We start from the raw sequence: 12,705 nt of genomic DNA on the forward strand, positions 1-12,705 counted from the left end.
AGACATGGACCTGATAAGGCCCATTCACACCCAATCCCTGTGCAACCTGACCTGAGCTTGAGCAGTTTTGCAAATAAGAATGGAGAAAAACTGCAGTGTCCAGATGTGCAAGCCTGATTGAGACCTATCCACACAGACTCAGTGCTGTGACTGTGGCCAGTGGTGCATCTACTAAATACTGACTTGAAGGGGGTGAATGTTTATGCAATCACTTATTTTCATTAACTGACATCACTTTGTAGAAATATGTTTTCATTTTGACATGAAAGAGAAATAAAAATTCAAAAGATTGACTGCAAATGCTCGTAAGCTAACAGGGACATTCGCGTTAGATGCTCACGTTAGATAATGTAGCTAGCTAATAAGTTATTCTACATTATTCTAAAAAAAAACAAACAAACAAACAAACAAACAAAAAAAAACATATTTACCCAAAATTATGTCTTTAACTGTTACTAAAACAACTTCAACAGCAGGTTATTTAGAGTGCACATCACCTGAGGAGTCTCTGCACACTGGGTTAAAATGTAAACACCAGACACACAAGTACATTATAAACAGTTAACTGTTTATAAGGTGCAACAGCTCTACTTATATCTAATTTCTAGAGTGATGACAGGTGACAGATGGTATTTAACAGTTTTCATCTGTCTTGTCTTGTATGGATCAACAGTACCTGGCCTGAGACAGTTGGTAAATAATAATACAGGAACATTCAGAAGAATTTACTTAGGCCTTACAGGTCAAAGCACAAAATCCCTCAGACTTTGGTAAAGGCACACACTTTGCAATTCCTTACTCTTTCAGTGTGGGTGAAATATATAAAATACAGTAAAAAAGCGCATGTGTTTGTGTGCGATCATCTGTGCAGGATAAGAGTCAGAATATGCTCGACCAGTCGTAGAGTCGGTAAGCTGATCGGGTAGTGAGGCGGCAGCTTCTTCTCAGCACACGGCGGCTTCACAAAGTACCTGGAGGGAGGAAACATATGTTAGATGGCGTTCCTTGTAATAATTGCTGAGCTATGACCACTGGACTGTAGCCATTTGATCATTCTCAAATCCATGATGTACTGATCTTCATCACCATCCTGATTCTTGAGCAGAGACGAGCAGAACGAACCTGAACTCCTCTCTGAAGTGTGAGCGAAGGTGCTGGGCCAGCTGGCTGTTGTACTGCAGACAGGCCAGCAGGATGCGACAGCGCTGGAACAACAGGACAGACTGGACAGGGCTCAGAACCGGCTCCTGCAGGTCTGAGAGAACCAGCACCACCTGCTGGGCCTGGTAACCAATGAAGGACAGCTGCAGACAGAACAGATGTAGGTCAAAGAGAGTAAGTGCAGAATAATCTCCACAGTGTAATCTGCCCTCAGTCTTTGATCTCAGTGTTTTGGTCTTTACCAGGTGAGGATGAGGCTGCAGGACTCGGAGGGTCCAGCCAACAGACGGGAGGTTGTCAACAGTGAAACACCTGCTGGTCTGAAACACATGCAATTTATTGTTAGTCATGATTTGCCTGTGCTCTTCCTTTGAGTTTAACAGTTAGGAAAAATGAAAATGCATCACTGTGCAAATCTGTGGTCAGTGAGGAGTGATTATATCCAGGCTCAGGACTCACCTCTTGGCCTAAAAGCAGAAGCTCAAAGAGCAGAGAGCAGGCAGCGTCCAGGTAGTCAGACAGTAAGGCCTGGAGCTGACAGACAGAGACAACTATTACCAATTCACTGATTTAAACAAAAAGGCTTAAACAGTGTTGTTACTGTCAGCAGAGAGCAGCTCACCTCAGAGTCAATCAAAGATCCTTGGCTCTGTGTTTGTAGATGTGGATCACAAATCAAGGCCAGCAGCATCCTGGAGACCAGGGCTCCTCTACAGGGACAAAAACACTCAGTTACAGCTGAATTCTGGTCATTTTTTAATTGTTTCATATGGCTGCTGTTATTTTTCCAAACTAGTGTCCATCTCATATTTAAATTATCTCATCACAAAGTTAAAGTTTTTAGGTAAATGTAAATAAATTTCACAACCATTTAGGCAACAGGGATGAGGCACGTTTCCTGCTCTAGTGCTGTTACTGTTATTTTCATTTTTGAATAATCTGTTGATTATTCATTTGTCTAACTGATTAATCATGATCAAACTGATCATGTCAATCATCAAATCGACTAATCAACTAATCCTTTCAGTTATGTCAGTGCAGTGGACTAATAAATACCTGATAAAGATTTGTTAGGATTCAAGCACACATTCTCCAGTAATTTAACTAATTAAATAAAATGTCCAAAATAGACAGGCAAACAGACAGATAGACAGAAGACAGGTGGAGTGTTTACTTCTTGGCAGAGAGCAGGTTGAGTCTGGCTGCTTCAACCTCTGTTTCTCTGAACATGACAGCGAGCGTCTGGACAATCAGAGTGCTCAGTCTGAGGACAAACAGCAGCTTTCTGTTAGTGTCAGAGCCTTTAAACAAAAATATACTGTCACCATGTTGTTACTGATCAAACAGGAGATCATTAAATCCATTTAAGTGTTTTTTCTAATATGTAATAATGTAATACAGCCACTGTATATGTAATTCACCAACTAAAAAACAGTGGCTTTAGTGGAAAGGCTCATATCAGTGGTACTGTGTGCTTACAAAATATTACTACCTTCCATGATAGTAGATATTTGGCTTTAGTATGCACAAACAACGTTATGGTCCTCTAAGCTGCTCTTCAAGCAGTGATAAGGGTATTGTGTAAAAACAAAGCAGCTTACAACCTGACTGATTGTATTAACACTGAAGCTTACAGGAGCTGATCTGCTGTGTAGACTCTGCTGAGGCTCTGACAGCCGTGAAGGGACTCCTCCAGAGTCTGGACCAGGAGAACACACACCTCACTGGACTGAAACACACACAAAATAAGTTAACAGTTAACACAAGAGTGTGTGTTTAGGGAGGTCATTTTCTTGTTTTCATTTTAGTGTTAAGGCTAAAATTTCTATTTCCACTGCAGTCTGTACTGAGGTACTTCCTTCATTTATCTGACAGATATTTACTAGTTAACAGGCCTGGGTGGTATCACAGAAATCCTGAGGGTATGATTTTAAATAATGTCAGAAACATACACTTCTTTTTCTATTAATCTGACACACAGATGCTCAATTAATCTGACAAACTGTAGTGCACAATATGCACCACCAGAGGTCAGACAGGCTGTAGGTAACTAAAGGAAAAGGCTGGACTTGTCGAGGTAACTGGTGTCAGACAGCACTGCAGCTGGACCTCAGTGAAATAAAGACAGGTTGTGAAAAAAACAGACACAGCCCGAGCCCACGAGTCACGTATCAGAGCACAAATGCATGTGTGTGTTTTGAATGTGAACATCTCACCCTCCAGAAGAGTCTTCGTAGTGTGATGTTACGGTGAGCGGCAGTTCTCAGCTCCTGCAGCAGCAGGTACAAACTCTCCACACTGATCCCATCCTGCAGCATCTCAGAGCTCAGCTGACCGAACAGGTGAGCCGTCCGCTCCCAGCTACACACACACACACACACACACTTTAAATGCTTTACTTGAATCTGGCAGTTACAATCATGTCTACAGGACTAAAATATTTACAGACGTCTTATATGTTCATGTATATGTATGTGCCATTCTAGTTAAATGGTGCAGCACAATCTGCTTTTGCACATCAGTATTTTCCATTTCACACAACTCAAGTCAAATCAGAGAGGAAACCCAGCATGCTGTGTGAGACAGGCACAGAAAGCAATGAGAACCAGATCAGCTGTGATGTTTATATAGTCTGTTATATAGGCTTGGTCATGGGACTATTAAGGTATAATCCTTTATTTTCACTGGACAGGTAGGAAATGAGCGTTTAAGTATGTTAAGTATATAAAACAGACTGCGTTGTGAGCCTCTGTGAGTTTATTACCTGATTTCAGGACATCGCTTCCCAAGAGTGGAGTCAGATGAAGCGTTGCACTTTCTTCTATAGAGCGGGTCTAACAACAGAGTGGACCTCTGAACACACACACACACAGTGACCTGCTGTATTAGGAAAATATAAAATATCTAAAAATAAAAACTACACATTTTCAGATGTATATAAATACATTGATCACTCACAATAATAAAACTGTTCCATGAGCTCTGTAGATGCAGGTAAAGCCTGGACGTCTGTGATACGGCGTAAAGATGCAGCTCAGCCTCTCTCTCCTCTCCACTGTCCACGCAGTCTCTTCTCAACAGGCGAGACAGAACTGAGACGATCCTCCTCGGCACCTGAGCAGCACAATCAAACAGTGGGTCAAAGTTAGAAAAATGACTTAAGACAACAACAGTCAGCTAGTTAGAGTAGATCCATACCTGACCACTGTCGAGGCTCTTCAGGCTTTGCTCTGAGGGTGACGGAGGCAGGCTGGGGGAGCTGGAGGGGGAGTAGAGGGAGGGCGTGGTGGAGGGTGGCCGGGTGGGAGGGTGTGGGACCCTCAGGAGGCCCAGAGTCTCAGAGTTTGGACAGGAGGCAGAGCGGGTGGGCTTCAACATGTGGACTTCCTCTTTCGTCCACTCATTGCGGTTCCTGAGAGAGACGGAGGTGGGAGCCGGAGAAGAAAGAGATGAACTTTTATTGCTTGCTGAGGTCTGATGCTTCTTATTCTTCTGTCCTACAGAACATACACTGTCCTGCTGCCAGAAATACTCGCTAGAGCACCAACTGTGGATTAATCCGCCACTGAAAATAGTCCCCGACTAATGAACCATTTCCACGTGGCACAAAAAACAAACAAATGTCATCAATATCAGTAAGTGCTAAAATCTGCAGTAACTGACTTTTCTTATCACTTTTTAAACATGTCCATGTCAGCAGCCATGGTGGGTTCTGAGCGTCACAGCTTGTAGCGTCGCTGACAGTGAAGCAGCAGGTGGCTCAGTAACATAATGATTCAGTGGCTGTAAATGGATTTCATGTCCCCAGGGATCAGTCATTACTTCAGTGTGTGTGTGTGTGTGTGTGTGTGTGTGTGTGTGTGTGTGTGTGTGTGGAGGTTTCATTTGCTATCTTTGTGAGGGCTGCTGAAGGTTAACACTTGGTTTTATGGCTCAGGTTATGGAGGCAGCGACACACATTACGACTGTTGACTCAACTGGGAATAGTGACGACTGATGGGACCAAGTTAAACCAGGTCTGTTCCAGTCTTGGTCAGTTGGCAGTCACAGGTAAAATCAGATGGTGTGATACCATTGCCAGATTTTCTTAAACTTGTTCGATACCTGCGAGTGAGGGAGATGTACCTGTAAATAACCAGCTTCACCTGAAGACTGCACTGTTCACTCAGCTCCAGTTCCCTCTGTGTCTAGGATCTCACCAAACTCTGAGATTTTTTCCTCCTTTTTTTGACTTTTCAGCACAAACGTCACTGCATGTAAACAATACAAGCTGCTGGTTGTTGTCCATGTTTGATAATTAGACTTTTCGTGGGATTTGAGAGGTTGTCCACTGACCAGAACAGGTTTATTCTCCTTCCTGACTCTACCTGAAGTTGGTGGAATCAGTCTTTATGTGTGGTTTGTTCAGTCTTTGTAGGTTTCAGCTGCTCCTCAGGGTTTGTCCAAAGCTTCAGGATCAGCGTTATGTTCTGGTAAGTGTTGGGGTTGGGGATTTAATTTTGATGGCTCAGATTGGGGTTTAGGGAATGCATCATGTCAGGGGTGTGGTGTGTGTGTGTGTGTATTTAATGACCTCCCTGGGGGGTGAACTACACTTGAGCAGTGACACAGATGCATGAGACGGCGTTTAAACTTTCTGCTGTTTACATCACACACACATCAGTTTTATAATACTTTGTTGTAACCAGGCAACAATTTGGTGTTCTATGACAAGTCTCCACACAGTGCGCAAACTGTTTCCTGACGGATGCACAGAGGAGGTTTTCAAACACACAACTCAAATTTATTAAAGGAGAACTATACATTTGTCACATTTGATGATTTGTGATTGTGAAATTGTGATTGGCATTTTTCACTATTTTGTAGTTTTACAGACCAAACAACTGATGTAAATTTAATTCACACAAACTGTCACATCTGTTTTTGCCCTTTTCAAGTTTAAAGTCCACTTCAGCTTAAATATCAGCTGAGACATTATTTTGTGTGTTAACAGTGGTTCTTTGTGACAGCGAAGTGGCTCAGTGAACAATTTTAATGAGCAGCAGGTACACTGAGGTGAAACTCGTCTCTCTTGAGTAAATAAGTCATGAGTTACCTGAGACACTGACATTACACATTCAGGCAGAGTGAGACCGCTTTAACTTAACACATATTTGGTTGTTTCACAGCAGGACAATAAGATTGAAACACGTATCAAAGGCTTGTCATCTGAAAGACACAATGATCTCCACCACCTCACACAGACACACACATCTATTTAAAATTACATCCACAGCACAGTAGTGTGTTCAGAAAGTAAAGGGGTTTTTAGCTGCTGTATATAAACACAGGTATGTTCACTTATAAGCCCCTAAACTTTAACTCTCCACCTTCCTCTGCCAGACGACGACAGCTGTAAAGATTTTACAGCTCGCAGAGTTTGTCTGTCGCCCTGACTCCCACCTAAGGAAGAGTCTGGATTTGCTGGAGAGGAGGAATGCAAAATCAGACACATAAAGTTTCCCCATGAAGGGCAGCTGAAGGCCTAGAGCTGGGATTTCCAAAGACAAAATCCTCCTGAAGCCAATCCTGGAGGATGACGTAAAGCATCAGCACGCCGTAAGCCACCAAGCAGAATTTAAATTCTTGATATAAATACAAACTGAAGCAATAAATTACTAAACACATCACTTACAGTACGGTATCAGGGAGGAGGCAGTAGCTCGACAGACAAGCAGTACCTTTAGTTTTGTTGAGTGTTTAGTATAGAGCTGCAGCTATTTGAATAATTAAAAATAAAAAACTGAAACATGTCTGGTTCTGGATTCTCAAATGAGGATCTGTTGCTTTTTCTGGCCATAAATGATAGTAAATGAAATATTACTACAAGTCTGAAACAAGACAAAGACAATGTCACTTTTTAATTTTTTTTTAGATTCAACAATGAGATGATGAGGATTATGTTCTAATTTCTATGTTTCTGTTAACATTTTGAGACCTTTCTGTTGTGACAGTAGAATCCATTGTTTGGATCAGGATTTAAAAAACCACCATGAATCAAATTAAGCTTGAGGTGGAGAAATGAATCCACATTCTGAGTTCAGAACTATACAAATTCACACTATTGACCAATGGCAAGCCATCATGAAAATGCTGAGAGCCAGACAGTCCAAAATAATTGCATCAATATTCAGGGCTGCACATTATTTATATTAATGTTTGGTCTAGATAGAAAGACAGAAAAACAGCTGAGTCTGAGGTGATGTCTTTAAATGTCCCATATAAAACATGAAACAATAAAACAAGATTTTATGCCTTTAAAAAGCAAACACAACCACAGCCAGGCTCAGCTTCCACATAAGGATATCATCTGAAAGACATGAGTGTGTGTGTGTTTGTGTGTGTAATGCTCACCTGTCAGCAGGATATCCTGTGGGGGAGATAAAGACACAGGATGGTTAAAATTACAGGGGAAGACATCAGGAGACAGAAACAAAGACACATGAGCTTCTCTCTTTCACGAGGATCAGGTCACTGATTTCCACCCTGATTAAAATCTGATGTCGGGCTGTACCCACTCAGCAAATCCCTGAACTGACTGACAGCTATGTAACTGATCAATTATTATTGTTGCTGACAAAACATGAGATTATACAGCAACCTTTCCACCTGTATAAAAAACAACACACTCGTTTTTACCTTCTAAGGTGTGTGTTATTGGTGGGCAATGGCTGCCTCTGCGAGAGGACGGAGCTGCAGGAAGAAGTCCTGCCCTCTTGTCTCTCCTCAGCCAGTCACGTCCCCTTGCGGTGGGCTTGTCGGTGACATAGGTGATTCGTATGTGCTGACAGTGTTCCCTGTCCTTCCCGCTGAGGAAATCTGGGAGGTCATTGACCTGTACGGATGAAAACAGAGAGAGCTACAGCTGGTAGCTGTGATACTAACAAGGCTATCTCCAAAGATTTAAACAAGTATGGGCTAAAACATGGGTTCAAAAGAAAATACCAGTACCTACATGTAGCTGACATTACAGCAGCTTATTTGACGAGCTTTTACAGGGGCTTGCTCTCTTGATGTTTTTTTCGGTCATCATATTGGTTCTCTAATAGACCTATATGTTGGTGTTAACATTTTTGACTTCCTTCATTTTCTCACAAAGTTCAGATTTTACAGTGCAGGAGGTTTGTACTGCTGATAGTTTTGTCTCCTTAAGACATTAATCCAGTTACTTTTTCTTTCTTTTTTAAAACCATTTTCTTTACATTTCATAGGCTGAACATGAAGTATTAATAGATATTTAAAATGTATCATTAGTTACAGCTCTACATCTAAAACCTGCATCTCTACCCCATTTCCACAGAGTGTGGGAGAATCTGCTCAGACTGGACAAGCCAAGGAAAATCCAGTGTAAGTCTTGAACCCTTGCCTCTATATAAAAACTACACTGAAGCCACAGTGAGGGCATCACAGGTCACCACAGGCTATAATCTGACAGTTTAATGCAGACAAGATTAACTCTGTTAAAACCTCTGACCTATGACATAACAAGATGTAGTGGGAATTAGAAGCTAATACAGCCACACACAGACTCAGCTTCTCCTGTCTACATATTATGTAGCGTTATATTCTGTAGCACTAAGGCTGAATCTATTTTAAGCCTCTACTAGTGTAGACCAGGCCATTCAGTTTATGTATAATCTAAGGATAACGGTTTCCTTAAGTGTCTATATTGGACAGGAAAGGCTGTTTATTTGTGTTATGTGATGCAGTCAGTCTCTCTGCAGGAGGTTTGTGTTGCTGATAGCATTTACTGTCTGACACCAGGAATATATTTAGAAAAAAGTTGTCAAAATAAATGCATCAACACCTGAGATGTTAAAGGTGTTTAAAAGTCATATTACCTGAACCTCAGTCGGGTCATTAGACCACCAGCCACTTCAGGTCATTATGTAACAATGTTCAGTTGTTTTATAGAGCCACAGCGAGATTCTGTCAGCATCTCCCCCTCCCTCTATCCCAAAATAATATATCTAACTGTAGATCACTTAGGCAACCAACAGAAAAATAATAAGCACCTATTTTAATAATCAATTAATCGTAGCAGTCTTTTTTTTTTTTTTTTAAGCAAACACAGTGAAACAAAGTAAAAATATTCTCTGATTCCAGTCTCTCAGGTGAGAAGATTTCCTCTGTTTCTTTGTCATATCATTAGTTGTTTATTAGGACTTTTGGTCAAACAAAACAAGGATGTCATGCTTGGAAAAACTGTGTTGGCCATTTTTGACATTTTTTTCATAAAACAGTGGGCAGACTGGGGAACCAGCAGCATAACTGGAAAAGCAAAAAGCAAAGTAATCAAATGGTAAATGGACATTTACATACATAATATGTCGTGTCCTTTACAAATGTGGCATTCTTTGAATTATATCCAGTGGAAAAGGTGTGAAGTGAAACCTGTAAGTCCGAGTAACTGATCTGTAATCTGAAGAGTTTAACAAGGCTCTAACAGCAGGAGTTTATTACTTAATGAGCACAAAGGGTGACAAACAGGTAATTTAGATTAGTTTTGGGCACGGTCAGGGTTGTAACATTAAATTATTTACTTATTATTTTCTGTATTAAATCAACAAATAATTTGATTTACAAAAATACCACCCACAATTTCTTAATGCCTACTGTGATTGTTTTGTTTATTTCCCCCAAACATTTCTCCAAAATCTAAAAATATTCAGTTTATTATAAAATAAGACAAATCTATTCATCCATAAGCTCAAATGAGACCAGGCTTTCCAAAAATTACTTAATGATTAATCAAAAAGTTTAGAGATGAAACAGTTAGTTGGTTAAGTGATGGGCAGCAAATTAAATGGCAACTATTGATAACCAATTAATCATCAAATAAGACATATGGAACAAACAAAACTTTTAGACCTTTTTCACAATTTTCTGAAATTTTATTGGCTAAACAACTAAACAATTAATCGAGAAAACCACTGACATATTAATGGATAGTGAAGTTCATTAGTTTAATGTATTAAATGTCAGAAATGGTGAAAAATGCCCAGAATTATCCCTCGAAACCCAAGTTTTTTTCTCTGACCAGCTGTCAAAAACCCAGAAATACTGATCTAACCATCAGAGAATAATGAAAAACATGTGAATATTCATTTCAATCGACTCTAAAAACTACCGTTACTGTAATAAAGTAGGCTATAAAATGATATTCCTTGAAACTCACCAATTCGATGTCCCGCACGCGCACGAAGCTAACGGCCGCGGTGAGCGTGCGCGGCGGGTACTCGGTGAGATACACGCGCTCATCGCTCAGCACCACGTGCATGTACACCTTGTTGACGGTCTCCGATATCACCACGCACGGTTCGTAGGCTCGGATCCTCTCGTACACCGCCCGCTCCGTGTTCCGCTTCAGGAAGGAGTCCAGCTTGATGTTCCGGCGGGACAAGAGGGTCCCCGAGCCGGTCCGAGCCATGACGGTACTGGAACAGCAGTTAGGAAGAAGTTAGGGACATCACCCTCCACTTTGGCGCAAGGCAGGTGGTCCGCTGTTGCTTTCCATCCGTTAAATTTGTACGCTACTGTACGGAGATTTAAAAAGGAAAACTACCGGGGAGGTGATGTGCGCTTCCCTCGTCCTGTCCCTCGCACACTGAGCAGGTAAACTGCCGCTTACTCGCTTCATTAACCTCCACTGCTCTCTGATTGGCTGGCACTGAAGAGGGACACTTCTGATTGGCTAGGTGAAAAAGAGTTATTTCATAATTTTCAGAGCTCTGAGCTCAGGGTTCTAGGGCGTTAGTTCCGGATTCACCTCCCAGGTGGACCCGGGTCCATTACACCATGGACAGATTATGAGACAGATTATGGACCCAGACACCCTCCCGTTGTTGACCTTGTGTGTCCCTTAATGTTTACGTTCTTCGTGTTGAGTCACTTTATGGAATATTTCTGTTTTCATTAAATAATTCTGACATTTCTACTGACTAAACAGTTGGGTGATTTATTGAAAAAATAATCAACATTATAATTATTCAATTATTCAGTGTTGATTTTTCTTTATTTTATATCATTGTTTGCTGAATTTCCTCAGGTTTCCGACTGTTTGTTGCACAAAATAAGACATTCATAGATATTGCTAGAGCTTAGGGAAACTTTTATGGAGAATTTTTTCAGATTTTCTGAAATTTTATCGACCAAACAGTTGTCTGACCAATTGCAAAAATAATCACGAAAGGAAATATTTAATGAAGTTTTCATAGGGACTCTAATGGACTGAGACCAAAGACTGAACACAACCTCTATAGTGATTTGTCTCCTTACTTTGTAGCTGTTTGTTTTAGTTCTCTTCATTGCTGTTTGATCAGCTTTCCATCAAGAAGTGTTACCACTTACTTCAAACCCATTAAAAGTAAAGTCAGTCTTATCTTAATCTACAATAATACATCATAATTCACTTGATGATTATATTTTGTATAATTAATGTGAGTTTGCAATCTAGCAACTACAGTTATCAAATATATGTAGAGTAAGAAGTACAGTATTTCCCTCACTAGATGTATAAAGAAGCAGAAAAGGGTCACTACCTTGGAATTATTCTGAAGTACAGTACTTGAGTAAATGTACTTATATAAATGGATATGCTGTTAAATTCAAATTTAAAACACGTGTGTGAACCCTGTATTTGCAGTTGTTTTGATGCTAGAAAATACATTTGCAGTTCAATAATATCCAGGTTTGTGTTGTTGCACTTCAAAAATTTCACCACTAGAGGGCGGCATGGTTCAATTTATCTCAATACCTCTTTAAAAATTCTCATCCAAGTTGGATTTGAATGAATGTCACACATCAGATACAGATGTTTAATTGTTTATTCTGTTAGATATATTTAGACACTTTTCTTTGATTCACTACTGAATCAATAAATGAATGAATCTTTGTGTTACTCTGAGAAATTTAGGCTTGATGTAAACCAGGAAAAATGTTGAAAATGTGACGCTGTGTCCTTCATCCTCCTCCTCCTCTGCTTCATTTTCCTCATGACACACACACACACACACACACACACACACACACACACACACAAACACACACACTCAGCGAGGCGGTGGTGGTTGGAGCTTTAAAGGGGAGCTTTGTAAAACGATGAACGTCGTCTCACACACAAACACACCATGAAGGAGATGAAGGCAGTGTTGTTTTGGAGACGAACACACTCAGTCTTTTATGCAGCTCAGTAAAAAGACTGAGACACAAACCAGGCTCCAGATATTCTGGCTCTGTGGATTGAAGATATGATTTTCTGCACTTTGTATATATGTTTATTCTATCTCATCAAATTCCCTAAATTTTGTGTTTTCAACTACTCTCCCCTGAATGCCCCTGAAAAACGAATACAACTAGATCGTGGACAGATTATGAGACAGTGAGGCTCTAGGCCCCAGACTAAAGACATGAATATAAATGTTGTTTTTTGTGTCTCTTTGTGGTGGTTTTGTTTCTCTCCATAGACATTTTGTATATCTTTTTGATCTTTTAGTCTTGTGCCTC

At 40.5% G+C, this 12,705-nt stretch overlaps 1 protein-coding gene and 1 long non-coding RNA gene across 2 annotated transcripts; one reads left to right on the forward strand and one right to left on the reverse strand.

Annotated features, from left to right (window-relative positions):
- Positions 1 to 33: 33 nt before the first annotated feature.
- Positions 34 to 11,358, reverse strand: lg18h12orf56 (linkage group 18 C12orf56 homolog). The gene is made up of 14 exons (XM_051077767.1): positions 10,379 to 11,358; positions 7,840 to 8,035; positions 7,552 to 7,570; positions 4,360 to 4,561; positions 4,120 to 4,275; positions 3,926 to 4,014; positions 3,378 to 3,522; positions 2,796 to 2,890; positions 2,336 to 2,425; positions 1,784 to 1,871; positions 1,621 to 1,695; positions 1,404 to 1,481; positions 1,110 to 1,304; positions 34 to 958 (listed from the first exon to the last, which is right to left on the reverse strand). The coding sequence occupies exons 1-14, from the start codon at positions 10,628 to 10,630 to the stop codon at positions 860 to 862; spliced, it is 1,779 nt and encodes a 592-aa protein (XP_050933724.1). The 5' UTR covers positions 10,631 to 11,358; the 3' UTR covers positions 34 to 859.
- Positions 3,377 to 9,256, forward strand: LOC108895901 (uncharacterized). The gene is made up of 5 exons (XR_001963040.2): positions 3,377 to 3,503; positions 4,665 to 4,796; positions 5,099 to 5,633; positions 6,544 to 6,759; positions 8,501 to 9,256. It is a non-coding gene; the product is annotated as an uncharacterized LOC108895901 (long non-coding RNA).
- Positions 11,359 to 12,705: the final 1,347 nt, after the last annotated feature.

This window comes from Lates calcarifer, linkage group LG18 (genome assembly GCF_001640805.2).
Source record: "Lates calcarifer isolate ASB-BC8 linkage group LG18, TLL_Latcal_v3, whole genome shotgun sequence".
Taxonomy (NCBI): Eukaryota; Metazoa; Chordata; class Actinopteri; family Centropomidae; genus Lates; species Lates calcarifer.

Coding starts and splice junctions, on each gene's coding strand:
- lg18h12orf56 (XM_051077767.1), bottom strand. CDS start 10,630: ATGGCTCGGACCGGCTCGGGGACCCTCTTGTCCCGCCGGAACATCAAG. Junction 4,276..4,359: donor AGAGCCTCGACAGTGGTCAG/GTATGGATCTAC, acceptor TGTGCTGCTCAG/GTGCCGAGGAGGATCGTCTC. Junction 1,482..1,620: donor TTCTGCTTTTAGGCCAAGAG/GTGAGTCCTGAG, acceptor CATGTGTTTCAG/ACCAGCAGGTGTTTCACTGT.